The 15,990-nt window shown below is 36.0% G+C and overlaps 1 protein-coding gene across 3 annotated transcripts in view; it reads right to left on the bottom strand.

Moving 5' to 3' along the window:
- CDH2 (cadherin 2) overlaps positions 1-15,990 on the bottom strand; it is a 208,472-nt gene that overhangs the window by 59,632 nt on the left and 132,850 nt on the right. For all 3 annotated transcript variants that reach the window (XM_021719311.1, XM_021719313.1, XM_021719312.1), the window contains one exon: positions 51-277. In XM_021719311.1, the coding sequence (XP_021574986.1) occupies positions 51-277 (227 nt within the window). The remainder of the gene's footprint in view (positions 1-50; positions 278-15,990) is intronic.

Below are 15,990 nucleotides of genomic sequence, written 5' to 3'. Positions count from 1 at the left end.
TAAATCTGATATTTAAACATTAGCCCCAAAGCCATATTTGGACAATATACCTTCACTGACTCCTCAGTTAAAGTCGGCTTGAGGCTCAATTTTACGGCCACTTGCCACTTCTCCTGAGTCTCTTTGTCTTGGGCGTATATCAGGAACTTGGCATGCTCAGAAGAGAGTGGAAAGCTTCTCACAGCATACACCATGCCATCCTCATCCACCTTAAAGTCTGCTGGCTCGCTGCTTTCATACTGTACTTTTCTTTTTCCATTGCAGTTGCTAAACTTCACTGTAAAAGAGAATACATATACAAGTCAAATTATACTGCAAAGGCAAAAACAACTAATACCTAAGCCTATATCCTGCTTAGGTTAAAGGATAAAATGCAGTAGCATGAAACACAGATGCTTTATTTTTACACAATTAAAGACATTTTTATACTATGTAATGCCAGATGGCAGCTCTGAGTTGTGCCTGTCTCCAGATGCTGTTCTCTTTGGAGAACATCTTCCTGTTCCAAAGTCTCCCTCTTTTCACACTGCCCTGGACACGGAGCCCTTGGGAGTACCTGCTTTCCACCCTGACACCTTTTACTAATATTGTCTCCCACAACCCTACAGACTTCTAATCATTCTTCAGTCCCATGGTCAGAGTTCCTAAAAGTAGTGACTTTTTCTCAGTCTTCATGTAGCAACCTGAGCTCTGTTACCTCAGTTTCTTGGGCTTGTCTGACACTCACTGGAGAGGTACTTTGGGGCAAATGTTCTCAGTTATCTAGCAGTTCCTGCACATTTCCTGGCAAACAATCTTAGCATGTAAGTTTTGAACCAATACTTAAAGAAATAAAGTAATGTATCCATTAACGTTGAATGCCTGCTATGCTCTAGAATTACAAGACCTTATGGTAACCAAAAAACAAATAATTTACAGTTTCTATTCCTCCAGGTATTTATAATAGTTCTATTTTTTTTTTTTTTTTTTTTTTGAGTTGGAGTCTCACTCTGTCGCCCAGACTGGAGTGCAGTGGCCACTCCCGGCCACCGCAGCCTCGACCTGCTGGGCTCTGGCGATCCTTCCGCCTCAGCCTTCCAAGTAGCCGGAATTACAAGCATGCGCTAGCACGCCCGGCTGATTTTTTGATTTATTGTAGAGATGAGGTCTCGCTGCCCAGGTGGGTCTTGAACCCGCGGGCTCAGGCAATCTACTCACCTCAGCCTCCCAAAGGCGCAGGATTACAGGCTGAGCCACCGAGCCCCGCTAATAGTTCTATTTAAGCAGTAATGACTTTATAAAAATCTCCAAATATGTGAAAACAAAAGGGTATCTCAAACCCAATTTTAAATATAGAAAATGTATGCCCTTAAGAGTAGAAGAATAAAAAAGACTGTCTTATTATCTTACAGGCAATGACTTAAAAGTTTTTTTAAAAATTAATGCTTTCTTAAATGCTGTATCATTTAGCTTATAACTCAACTGATAACAAAACACGTTAAACCATATACTTATGGAGAATTAGACATAATCAAGACAAAAAAACAATAAAACCATAATATTCTCTAAGGAAGATTATTTCCTTTGAAGTCCTTAATTGCTCTTTTTGAAGAAACATTTGATGGGACTAGCAAGTAAAGGGAAAAAGTAAATTTTCATTTCTGAATGCTTTTGGTTATGTACTGACCACAATTACACAGGACACTCTTTGGAATGCAATTAATAGGAACAGGTTACAGAACATAATCATACTTGTTCACCTTTTGCATTTCTCAGGGATCTAAGTTTTTACGGACCTTCCCTACCCCTCATATGTGCTGATGACAGTTCTTTTGCTTTCTTCAATACAAATGTACTGAGACGTTCACAAGACCACAGTCAAATAACATATGTTTATTTCCCTTACTAACCATAAATTCCTTGATAGAATAAATCACCTTAACTACTGAATATATTACTTTCTATATAATGCCATATATATCATCCTTCATATTTCAATCATTTCAAAATGAAAATAAAAGTTGCATCTCAAACTAAATTATGTTAAACTAAAATATGTGTCTATGGAGTAGAAGTATCCTCAAACATATTTAATTACCCTATTTTCCATGCCGTGTGATTTAAAGTGAAAAATGAGAAATCTTTTCTATAGAACAATGCCATCTACTGCTTATCTTTTATTAAACACAAAAAAGAAAAGTAAATTGTTTTTTGGATTCCCACTGAGAAATCAAAAGAAGAGATTTTTGCTATCTTTTTGTATAAAAAATAACTTCTTATGTCACAAAAGGAATTCATGATACTTAAAAACATGTCATCTGGATCAGAAAAAAATTAAATACTCTTCCACACACTTTTTTGTTAACTTTTATCACCTCAGTATTAATCCTCACCCATTCACACTGGAATTGTTCCAACTGCCTCCTAGGTGGTCTTCTCTTAGCTCCTGGTCATGCACACCCACTGCTAGACTAGACCTCTGTTGTGATATTCTTCTTTCTGCTTAATATCTGTAATTTTTATATGCCAACAGTTTAATCTAGAATGTTCCCTTAATTCTTGGTTACTTGGTGTCTTCAGTTTTACTTACACTATTTTCTTTCTTTCTTTCTTTTTTTTTTTGAGTTGGAGTCTCACTCTGTCGCCCAGCCTGGAGTGCAGTGTCCGCTCCCGGCCACCGCGGCCTCGACCTGCTGGGCTCCGGCGATCCTTCCGCCTCAGCCTTCCACGTAGCTGGAACTACAGGCGCGCACTACCACGCCCGGCTAATTTTTTGATTTTATTGTAGAGATGAGGTCTCGCCTGCGGACGCAGGCCTCGAACCCGCGGACTCAGGCAATCCACTCACCTGAGCCTCCCAAAGGCGCGGGATTACAGGCTGAGCCACCGAGCCCGGCTACACCATTTTCTAAAACATATTCTGCCCAGACTGATTCGTCAATCACCTGCCATCTCACTGCTACCCACCCCACAGGCTCATCACCCTGTCAGGGACAGTCTTCCACTTTCCATGCCACAGGCCTAAAGCCATGCCAATGTTCCTGGGGTGGGAGTGGGGGAGGAGGTGGGACGGGTGGGGGAGGGAAGAGTCCACTGTGATGCCCTTTACAGGATGCCAGCCTATGCCCTCATTTGAGACTGCTCGGAATTATCAAATTTTCCTTTATATTTCCTGTCCATCGAAACACATCGAAACTTTATTTTCATTACAATCGCTATTCTAATAGATAGTGCTTATATATTAGTATTTTCATGTGACTAGATCGTCTCTCCTTAAGCAGACTTTCATCTTAACCAAACTCATTTTGGTGTCCTGATTTTTTTTTTGTTTCCTGTGACACTTAACAGTATAAATGCTCATTAAATATTCATTAATATCTTACAATTTTTTAGAAAACTAGGAAACAAGATTGGAAACTTAGAGTATGCTACAGCCTACTATAGCAACATTTAGCAACAAAAACACCCAGGGACTTAAGATAATTTGACTTTGTTATTAGGTTGTTGGTAGTTGAAAAAAATGAATTAATGCTTATGGAATACCAGGCATTGAGCAAGACACTTAAGAATAACTTCTACACGTTAACCTTAACGATAACCGCCTGAAATGAAAATTGTTATTTCTGTTCCACAGATAAAGAAACAACTCTGAGAGCCATCTATGTCCATGGCTGTTTGAAATCCTAGCTGTTTTCTCTACGAAAGAATCTAAACTCATGACTTATGTTACTGAAGCCTAAAGCTTTAATAAACAACACAATTAAAGAAATGACAAACAAGTCTGATAAATGCTTGTGGAGAGAATAATGCCAAATGAAGACCTCTGAGAATACCATGGTAAACAGCTTATCAAAAAGTAATTCTTAAATCGTAATATACCCTAAATGTCCTGCAGAGGACAGTAGCTGGGGCCCTCTTCAGGTGTGGGGGAGGGTGTGACGGGCAGATAAAGGATTCATAATCATCAGTTTTTTTAATGATGTGGATACAGGTGACACAGTGAAAGAGGGAAAGAAAGAAGGAGGCCTTGAGAGAAAAAAAAAAAAAGAAAAAATGGGCCATTCTTACAGGACATCCGATGAATAAGAGGTTGACCTCAGAAAGGCTGACACTTTGGAGGAAATTGCATCAAGGTCCATCATTGAAAGTGAATTACTTTTTCTACCATTCTTGCTCCTAACCTATAACCAATATAAACTGGTTTAGCATATCAGTTACTAAATTTTCTTTTTTTTTTTTTTTAAACAAATGCTAATTCTTGTTTGCCCAAGTATTAAAATAAGTAAAATTGTTTGGCATTCAGGTTCAGTGAAATATCGTTGTACTACACAGTTCCCTATGTGCATTCAACCAACTGAGTCAATACCTTAGATAGAAATAAGTGAGTTGCCAACTGAAAAATTTCTCCTCAACAAACTATTAGTCCTGACCTCCTCCTATGGGCATGAAGTAATCCATGGATGGCACCTGTCTCACAGTTATATCATGTTTCATCGATGTTAACCATGTTTTATTATTCTCGATTTAAAAAGTTACTAATTTCGATAGATAACATGTGAAGCCCACTTCTTTTCCACTGATCAACATTTATTGATTGTTGTCTTTGTGCATCTTTGACTCGGGTGCAGCTAAGAATATTTTCTCAAATTTCACAAGATTCACCTTTGCCCTAGAACCAAACACTGAAACTTCTTCAAAAAACACTGTTTCCTGCAGAAACTGAAATGTTCATTCAAACAGTGAAAGGCTGCTATATTGTAGAGTCTTAGTTATACTGCGAGTTTATATTGTAACTTACAAATCATATTTATTTATAGTTTATAGTTTTGCAAAAAGGGTTTCAAGGTTAAAAGTAAAAAATGAGAGAAGGCAGAAACCATTTGAAAGAGAGTAAAAGATATTCAAGGGCCATGGTTTAATTATTAAAATTAGATTTAAAATTGAATGCTGAAGATTAAAATAAGGCAAATGTCACAAACATTTGACTTCTAGAACAAGAAATACATAGTTCACTGGAACAAAGATGATTCTGTTATCAAAACATTTTCCTTATGGATAGTGGCTAAAGAACTCTGAGTAACATAATGAACATGATTCTTCAACTTTTATTTTAAAACATGAAGCAGTTAAACCATTTTTTAGTATATGGGATTTCAAGAAGAGGTGATAAATTTATCTTAAAATACATGCCGAGCAGTGAAGCTATTCTGTATGATACTAAAATGGTGGACACATAACATTATATTCTTGGCAAAATTCAAAGAACTACACAACATAAAGTATGTGTCCTAAACTATGGATTTTAGTTCATAATAATGCATCATTATTGCTTTGTCAATAGTAATAAATGTACACAGAAATGTAAGATGTTAATAACAGGGGAAAGAGGAGGAGGGGGGTAATTAAACTCTAGTTTCTGCTCAATTTTTTTGTAAACTGGTCTGAAGAGTAAAGTTTATTACTTACCAAAAAAATGCTTTCTTACAGGTGATGGTCTAACCTGCTAATTATTAGATATCTGAAAGGAATGTATAGTTGTCTAGTTGTCAATATCTTTCCTCAGTCTCTCTCCTAAACAAGACTTTTCATTGATTTGTCTCAAGTTTAGGTATTAGTAGCAGCTAGATAATATAACTGAATCAATAATTGTATGTAATTTTGCTAAGTATGGAGATACTGAGTTGGTGTTTAATGAAAGTCATGCTATTTTATCAGAGACGTGTAAAAAGTTAAAATTCTATATTTTGAAAATAAAGAATTTGACTCAATCTTTTTAACAGAACAATCTTCCTTACATTAAAACATTAATTTTGTTTGTGCTCAGATAACCCAAAACAGAAAATTTAGAATTTCACAACATAGGAAAAGATAAAATACATTTCCTTTGATAACTGAAATGACAGGCTTAACCAAATTTAAAACAAGCCTACACACAATTAATGATTGTGGCTAAAAACATCACAACATTAAACAAGAAATTTATTATTAGACATATTGTATATTTAACATACATGATATGTAGTTACTATATTGTAGCCTACATTAAACTTTGTTAACATGATTAGTATAAAATCAAACTTCAAGGAAATATTTTTTAAAGTAGTTTTTACACGTAAAGCAATACCTCAAATTAATGTTAACCATAAAACCATAATATCCTTATAAAATATTAACAGGAAACCACACATCTTATATATTCAATGTATTAGCAGTTAATAGCACTACATAAACCATATGAATGAAAATATGCAAAGACTCACATATGGTTTAGAATTTTTGCTCACGTGAAACATCATAGCATATTGAGAAATAATTAAAAGCGAACACTATACAATATTTTTATGACTAACTATGAATTTGACTTTTAATTATTTTTTTCTTCCTACATTAACTGCTATTTTTGAAGGCATATTGGGAAAATAGAAACAGCTTCACAGTGTTAACAGAAATTCCTCTTCCACAGGCACAGCGCAGTATTTACTAACGAACTAGGTATCTACTAATGAGGGTATAGGAGGGAGGTGCCATCTTAGCAGTGAGTTATTTCAGTGTTTTTACATATTATAGATTCCAATGGAGGATGCTTACCAAATGGCAAGTTTCCTCGTAAATTTTATTTCATTTTATTTTATTTATTTATTTATTTTGAGTTGGAGTCTCACTCTGCCACCCAGACTGGAGTGCAGCGGCCGCTCCCGGCCACCGCAGCCTCGACCTGCTGGGCTCTGGCGATCCTTCCGCCTCTGCCTTCCGAGTAGCTGGAACTACAGGGGTGCGCTACCCCGCCGGCTGATTTTTGATTTATTATAGAAATGAGATCCCGCCAAGTTGCCCAGGTGGGTCTCGAACCCGCGGGCTCAGGCAATCCACTCACCTCGGCCTCCCAAAGCGCGGGATTACAGGGTGAGCCACCGAGCCCGGTTTGCTCGTAAATTTTAAACATCTACTTTTATATTCTTTGGTCACTGTAGGCACTTTCTAAGTTTCATTCAGTAACAATTTTTTTCTAGAATAATTTAGTGCAGTGGGATAATTTTAGAGATAGGTTGAGAATGTCTATATAGAGCTTCGTAAAAAGTCATTACATTTTCTTTATGGCATATAATTATGATAAGATAAATGAAATATAGAGTATTAGAGAATATAATAACTGTTCAATATGCATAAAATTTCCAACTAAAATATTTTTTAAATCGTTAGTGATAAATTTGACCTTGCATTCATCAAATACCTCTACTGCTTCAAGTTTTATGACTGAAATATCCAATTCTTGATAATTAACATCAAGAAAACTTTATTCACAAAAACTGGTGGGAGCAAATGACGACACAGTATTTTATCACTTTTTCTCCAAATGATAGAAACTTCTTTCTTGTCATGAGTCATGAGGAATAAATTTATTAAATTTTATGCTCCTTCCATGGACAAATATAATGCTGAAAGTCCATGTGGAAATGCAAATGTCTTTAAATTTTTTTCTCTTAAGTATTTGAATATAATGAATGAAACTTTACTTCAAGCAGTCATAGGTGTTGCTCTAATAGGTTTTTTTTTTTAGATTTTAGACTATAATACCAATTAAATAACACAATTATTTTTATCCTTTTTCCAAAGTTGAATTTTTGCTTCAAATCTATGAACTCTGTACATGCAATCTTTTTTACATGGCCTTTGCAGTTTTCAATTAAGTTCATTCAGGTGCTCTAAAATGTCAGGTAAGTAAGTTATTTTTTTTCCAAGTGAAGAGCTCTCCTTCAACAAATATCCTGTGACAAATTCAAACACAAAAATCCATTTTTCTGTTAGCTAATAAACTCATTAAAAAAGGTGTCTTCTGGATATTTGTCTTGGCAAACATCAGTAAATAGGGCATTCTAATCCCTACCTTTGCATAAAGCTGTAGCCATTTATTTGAATTCATATTTTCCTATCAATTTATGTGGAATAGAGATTTATGAGAAAAGTTTTATGTACAAGAGCTTCTATGTGAGTAAAACTCATCTTAGATTAAACTCTTGATGTTTACACCTTCATATCATCTATAGCCTTTTTATACCTTCCCGCCAATAGGGTCACAGCATCAGAATCAGGTATGAATAGGAATACTTTAAAACATGACACATGAATATTTGAAAGTATTTATTTGCCTCCTTGCATACATAATCTACAGTAGTTTTTTTTGTTTTGTTTTGTTTTTGTTTTTGAGTTGGAGTCTCACTCTGTTGCCCGGACTGGAGTACAGTGGCCGCTCCCGGCCACCGCAGCCTCGGCCTGCTGGGCTCCGGCGATCCTTCCGCCTCAGCCTTCCAAGTAGCTGGAACTACAGGCTTGCACTACCGCCTGGCTAATTTTTTGATTTATTGCAGAGATGAGGTCTCGCCAAGTTGCTCAGATGGGTCTCCAACCCACGGGCTCAGGCAATCCACTCACCTCAGCCTCCCAAAGGCGCGGGATTATAGGCTGAGCCACCGAGCCCGGCTTACAGTAGATTTTTTTTTAATTTCATAATATATGGTTAACTAGCAAACTTATTAATGCCTTTAAGTCATCAATATACAGTAACTTTTTGATTTAATAATCTGATTACTGCCATTACTGCCTGTCCTGGCAGCATTATGCAAAATGGCTCATATGCTATTTTTTCTGTTTCATTTGTTCCCAGTATATCATCGATGATGCTGGCTGGTAAAATAAGAAATTCTGCAAATGTGGGAGGTGTTTTGGCTTAAAGTATTAAATATGAAAACCCTGTAAAAAAAAATAGCTTTTAAAACTTGACCATATAGTGCTATGCTTAATTTTGTAAAGGAACTTTCTTTCTATTTAAAATAACTCAAAACTACTTCCACCTAAGATGATTGTTTTGGGGTAAAGAACCCACAAAAATTTGTCAGGCAAGTAGCAGCACTTGATAACTTTTGCATGTAAATGAAACATTTAGCCTATGTGTGAGAATAGTTATAAGAGAACAGGAATTTCAATTTGAAGAAATCATCATTATATTATCAGATTAGTATCTTAATCATTTGGGAGGTGAATTCTAGTGAAGTCTTTTCAGGTTCCATTCTCAAATTATCTATTATATTGGGAAAATAAACATAAGTAAAACTCAAAGAAACTGAAAGAAAAAAACAGATTGCAGGCCTATTCATCTTCAGAAAATATATTTGTAAATGATATACAGAATATATATATAATATGACGTGAATATAAAAATATAAGTAAAATATATAACTTAAGAACATCTGCACTTTAAAAATTCTTTAAAATAAAGCATACGAAAAGCTTGAAATTAAATATGCAGCAATCTAAATAATTTTAATTTTAATTTAGTAATTGAACACTTAAAAATACAACACATAGCCGGGCTCAGTGGCTCAGCCTGTAATCCCAGCGCTTTGGGAGGCTGAGGTGAGTGGACTGCCTGAGCCCGCGGGTTCAAGACCTACCTGGGCAACTTGGCGAGACCTCATCTCTACAATAAAAATCAAAAAAATCAGCCGAGTGTGGTAGCGCATGCCTGTAGTTCCAGCTTCTCGAAAGACTGAGGTGGAAGGATCGCCAGAGCCCAGTGGGCCAACGCTGGGGTGGCCGTGAGCGTGTCACTGCACTCCAGCCTGGGTGACAGAGTGAGACTCCAACTCAAAATAAATAAATATGTAAACAAACAAACAGAAAGAATAAGTTTTGGTGCTCTCTTACAGAGTAGGGTTACTACAGCAAAAAACAATGTAGTATATATTTCAATATAGATTAAATGTTGTTACCTCAGATATTATTTTAACTATTGTGAACTTTTATCTGTTTTATAATTTAAAAATTTCATATTTTTATAACCACAAAAAGGCCAAAGGCACATGAATTCTAGGGAATAACTATTATACCAATTCGTACCTTAATCAATTGAGGGGTGAATTCTAGTGATTCCTAAGTCATAAGACTTCAATGACCAATATATACTGCAGGGCAATAAATAGCTTCATCAGAAAACTAAAAATTTGGATTTTTGTGTGAAACTTTAAGTTGCAGAGAGAGAGCACATGCTGGTAGGTTCTGTCTAGTCTTCAGTCATGCTTTGTTTGAATAATGCAACATTTTCAACAAAATAATTTCATATTCTTTCTATTCTTCTAACATCCTCTGGAAGGCCAAGTGATAAAACTAAGGAACTAACTTGCTCAGAAGATGAGACTACTAAAGGGCTTGCCAAAATCGTCTCCCACACTGTCGTTTTACTTTGTATTCCCTAACTCTCCTTCTAGTCTATCCACAGGGTAAGGCTATTTAGACTAAAATACAATGGTGGCCTGAATCAGCTGAAAATCTTGGCATTATCTTTTGAAAATAGGAGTGGATTTATTTATTTATTTATTTATTTTTGAGTTGGAGTCTCACTCTGTCGCCCAGACTGGAGTATAGTGGCCGCTCCCGGCCACCGCAGCCTCGACCTGCTGGGCTCCGGTGAACCTTCTGCCTCAGCCGTCTGAGTAGCTGGAATTACAGGCATGTGCTACCACGCCCGGCTGATTAGGAGTGGATTTATTGATGATGGTCATCCTTACTGGAGTTAGGTGGTGTCTCAGTGTGGTTTTAATTTGCATTTCTTTGATGATTAGTGAGGTTGAGCATTTTTTTGATGCTGATTGCGTGTATGCCTTCTTTGGAGAACTGTCTATTCATATCTTTTGCCCACTTTTTAATAAGGCTGTTTGTTTTTTTCCTTTCAGCACGTTTGAATTCTTTGTAGATCAAGGACAAAATTACGGATTTTGCAGCAACTTGGATGGATGAGAATCTATACCATTCAGTGATCTATCACAGAAACAACGAACTGTGTACCACATGTTCTCACTCATAAGTGGACCCTGAACATTTATCATAATAATACTGCAAGAAAGGGATCTGCAGCAGTGGGCCACTGATAGGGAGGGAAGGAGGGTGCATAACATCAATAAAGACACCAGATCTCAAACCAGGCAAAGTGGGGACCAAAGAAAGGCCCACACTTTACCCGTATGATGACCACCTATCTACCTAATCCTGAATTGCACCCCATATCTTTAAAATTTAAGAAAAGAACAAGAAAATAGGAGTGGAGGTGGAGAATGGGTATAATTATAGAGAGCCCTCAAGGGGATCACACCAGAATGTCAGAGGTAGTAAGGATAGGCATGCCAAGTTCTTGTTAGAACATCCACAGCCTGAGATCGCCACCTTGTTGCATCATCTAGAGATCATCTTCCTGCTTGGCAATTATTCTCCTCTCTCAACACAAGAAACTACCTACTAGTAGCCTGGAGGGCAGCGCTGTATAATAGACATGTAATGTGAGCCATTTGTGTTATTTCACCTATTCTAGAAGCCACATTAAAAACGAAAACAAACAAGCAAACAAACAAAAAAACAGCTGAAATGAGTATCAATAGCACACGTTTTTAAAAAGGTGATAAAACTAGCACTGAAGACATTCATGGCCATTCATGGCATTCTGGCTGAGAAATGCCATTCTGTTTTGCAATACTACAGAAATATTAAGCCTTTTGTAGGCATTAGTAATGTTCAGCAGTATCTTAAGCTTTTCTCCCCTTCCTAGACATTCAGAATAATTACACTTCTCATCTCCCTCGACATTAGGCATGGTCACGTGGTCAATAAAATCAGGGGTTGAAGGGACACATATCACTTCCTTGCAGAAGCATTTAAAGGTTGATGCCCTCTTCCCCTGCAGTGGCAATTAGGAAAGAACGTGTCAGATGGAGGCAATACAAGATCAAGCCCACAGGATCAGTGAACCACCCATGGAGAGCTGCCCTGACAATCATCCACACCCACAGTCGACTCTGTATGAATGAGGAATGGATGTTTTTGTGTTAAGCACCGAAAACTGATGGCAGCTGTTAGTGCAGCACACCATAGCCTATCATGTCTGCTAAAGCCTCCACCTGAGTGACCTAAAACACTCTCAAGACAGTAAAGTTAGGATGAAATGTCTATAAAAATAAAATAAATCAGACTCAAACTTATTGTAGGTTAAGTTGATAAAACATCTTTTTAAAATTTTTATGTCTTGATATTTCTCCACCAATAAAATTTTTACTATACTGTTCCAGAAAATGTGATGAAATCTCAGAGAAGCTGTTATTTCATATCTATTCCAGAAAAAGTCGTGTAATATTTAACTAACATCTGTTTATAAGTTGCCACAAATAAAAAGAAGAAATAGCTTGCTAGGATATTCTTCCTTGATATGAAATTGAAAAAAAAAAATCAAAACAGTAGTAGGGATGATATAGAATGATTATGATGCATAACTTTAAAATTTAGGTTTTCAATTGTCCAAAAATGCTATGCATACCATTTTATACACTAAAACTATTGGAAAAGCATTATTGCATTCTCCCTTATATACATTCTAATAACAAAAAAAATTTTAAGCTATTCTTCACTTCATTGATATTCTTCCTTCAGGCATCTCTATGCCATGAAATTCAGTGAAAACTCTTTCTTTTGACAGAATAACAGCTAAAAATATATAAAATTATCAGTGCTCAGGCAGAATTACTATCTTTTCTGTAGAATGTACCCATTAACAGATGACACTGAAATACCACCACCTCTAATTCAATTCCCCTCTCAGAGTACAGGTGGTGGGGAAGAAACCTCCCTTTCCCAACTATATGTTTACTAGTCTCTGAAATTTGATGTAATTTATTGAGCTCCATATTTCAGGCTACCCATGTCAACAAAGAAGGAAACGCAATTCCTAATTTGTATAACAATTTTTTGCTAATTTTTAAAGAAAAAAATGAGTTTCAACATAAATTTTACTGAAAACAGTAATTCTTCTTAATTGGAGTTTTCTAACACAGTGCTATATGAAGAAAATAAATAAATAAATAAACCTAAGCCTGTGTCTCAATTATCTTCCATAAGGTGGCTTCAAAATGTGCCACAGAGACCAATAAAAGTGAATGTGTCCCCAGAGTATTTAATTTGTTAAGATACGGGCAGACCAAGGAACAAAAGGATGGATGCTATATGTTTTATGAAACTTGAATAAAAGAAAGGGTACAGAGAACATAATGTTCATTAAGCAAATTAGCTCCACTGATATCATGTGATATCACTCTAACTGAAGTTTAAGTTCATTGAGCTATTAAATAATTAAATCCAAAATCAGCCGGGCTTGGTGGCTCAGCCTGTAATCCTACACCTTTGGGAGGCTGAGGTGAGTGGATTGCTTGAGCCCGTGGGTTCGAGACCTGTCTGGGCAGCGAGACCTCATCTCTACAATAAAAATCACAAAATCAGCTGGGCGTGGTAGCGCATGCCTGTAATTCCGGCTACTTGGAAGGCTGAGGCAAAAGGATCGCCGGAACCCAGCAGGTCGAGGCTGCACTGGCCCAGAGCGGCCACTGCACTCCAGTCCGGATGACAGAGTGTGACTCCAACTCAAAAAAAAAAAAAAAAAAAATTCCAAAATCATTTACTGACAGTAAAGTTATAAAACAAACAAATGGCTAAACACTTAAAATAATTTAAGAAGTGTTTATTCCTTGAATCAAAAGATCATGGTCAAGCATAAAGGAATAGCAGTGTACATAAGACAGCTTATAAAATGTATCATAATACATAACTCATTGTTTAAATGCTGAATTCCCAATTTTTTTTGCCAATCCACCAAAAAGATATATCAGCTCACTAACTACTGGAAAGAAATCTGTTAATAGCAAAGTTGGACTGTTCATAAAAAACCAACTCTAAAACTTTAACAAAAATAATACCCAAACTTCATTTTTCTAAAGGTTGCCTACATTTTCTCAATGTTAGCAACATGATGTGTATTAATATTTAATATATGCAGAATTCCATAATATTTTCAACAATGTTACTATTTCTTTCACAAAGACAATGAAGATATTCAAAGTAATTACATAAAACCACTAAGCTGCCAATAGAATTTAAGTACTAAAAGCAACGAACAAATTCTAATATAAATTCATTAATATATTATCATTTGGGAAAGATCATCATAGAACCTGGATGAAAAATCATGTGCTCCCAGTCCATTTATTTGTGATTGTCTGAGTTCATTACTTGCCAATTAAAAAAAATTATTGTTCAATCTCTAGAAAGTCTCTCTAGTAGTAGAAGGTATTTTTCCAACAATCTAAAGGGACAGTAGTTTTCAGACTCAGTTCAACTCAATCTGGTCTTAACACACATAGTCACAAGAAAAACAAGGGAAAATAATCTATGACACATAAGAAGAAATGGATTCCACTTTTAATGCATTAACATAATACTAGTAGTAAGAGGCTATTTAAATATTGTATGATGTTATGTATATGTATTAATGTGTAAGTTGAGTAATATTCAAATTTTTAAATGCCAGTTACTTACATTTAAAAATCATATTTTATGTTTACTAAGTTTTTATTAGTATCCAGAACTGCAGTCATGTCAACATGCCATAATTAGGCTTTAAAAACAAAGAACAATAACAACAAAATTCTCTTCAAAATTGTTCTTCCTCTTTGTTACAGCCTGAAATGAACATCTACCTCTGTGAACACACCGACTCAGCAAATTGAATAGCTGCTGCTTCAACTGACAATAATAAGCCTTATCCTCGTTAATGGGCTGACATTTCCTCTTGGAAAAATGATTGCACTTCTCTTTCACCATTCTCATTAATTATACCAAAGTGAATGGGGTTGATTGCCATACACAGTAACAGGATGGTCATCTCAGGTATGCTCCAGCACCACATCATGTGATTTATCTGGAAAACATCTTAGGTGCATGATGGCTCTAGGATTCTGCTTAGGAGAAGTAATTCCACCCACAACCCTCCCCAAATAAAACTAAGCACTCTTATTTCAGCTGCTAGGTGCACTTATGAAGGATCAAAGTTATCTGTAAGTTTTCCAGAGATAAAGATTTTTTACTTTTAATTCTCCCTGTGTAAATACACAAACATGTATTAAAGGATTTTTCATTACATTAACTAAGATCATGTCAAGGCAAGTATCCTGTGTACATATTATTTGCTTCCCATTTACCATTTCCCAATCTGTATGTATTAGCTACAGTAAATCGAGTTAGGCTACAACAATATCCTTATCCTGTCCTGATAAGTAGATGCAATAGCAGACTAGTCTGAATTATATCCTTTTGCCTAAAAGCCCAAGCAATATTAATGTTTCAGGATAACACATTAAAAATCCTATTTTTTAAAAGCTAACTTATAGTAGACATTTGACTTCCATAAGCATAAAAGTGAAGGAAAACAACAGATGTGAATAATTGGAACAGTGACGGAAAAAACACTCCTAAACAGGAATGATGAAAGCTCTATTAAATGTCAGTTTTTTCCTTAAAAAATGACATTTTTTAAAAAGTAGGGATATAAAACCATATAGAAACTTGAAGTATGGAGACTTCTGAATAGCATGGCATGGCACAATGGTTCCACATTTTTGAAGAACCACCTTATTCCAAATACACAATAATAATAAAATGTAAAGAGCTAAAAAAAAAAAAAAAAAAAAGCAAAAACCTAGCCAGGCTTAAAAACAAGATAAACATCTTTGTGGACCATAAATTACCTAGTATAAAATGCTGCTTGGAAAGCACGGGGTGGGGGTGGGAAGAGAAGTTCAGCCTTTGCAGGGCAATGGGTTGTGAAGGTGACAGGAGGTTAGGTTCAACAACTAGGATGCCACTTGCCTTCAACGAATGGGGATGGTACTGGGGATGAGGCTGGGCTTGTGCAAGGGCAGAATTAAAGAGAGAGGAAAACAAAAATCTCATTCTTAGCCTTAAATTCACAAATCATTTCACACATTAAAAAACATTTCTAATGCTAAAGAAAGCCAACAAAATCAACAATCAAGACCCAATACACTCCAGGTGAAATTAATTCCATGAAGTACTCTTCTGGTTTCCCCCATCCCACTGGTCACTCCTTCTCTCTCTACTGTAGTTCCTTATGATTCAGCCCACAAC

Source organism: Carlito syrichta, unplaced genomic scaffold (assembly GCF_000164805.1).
Source record: "Carlito syrichta isolate Samal-C Ts95f unplaced genomic scaffold, Tarsius_syrichta-2.0.1 Scaffold314393, whole genome shotgun sequence".
Taxonomy (NCBI): Eukaryota; Metazoa; Chordata; class Mammalia; order Primates; family Tarsiidae; genus Carlito; species Carlito syrichta.
The sequence above is the reverse complement of the archived record's forward strand: the minus strand, read 5'-3'. Positions and strand labels throughout refer to the sequence as shown.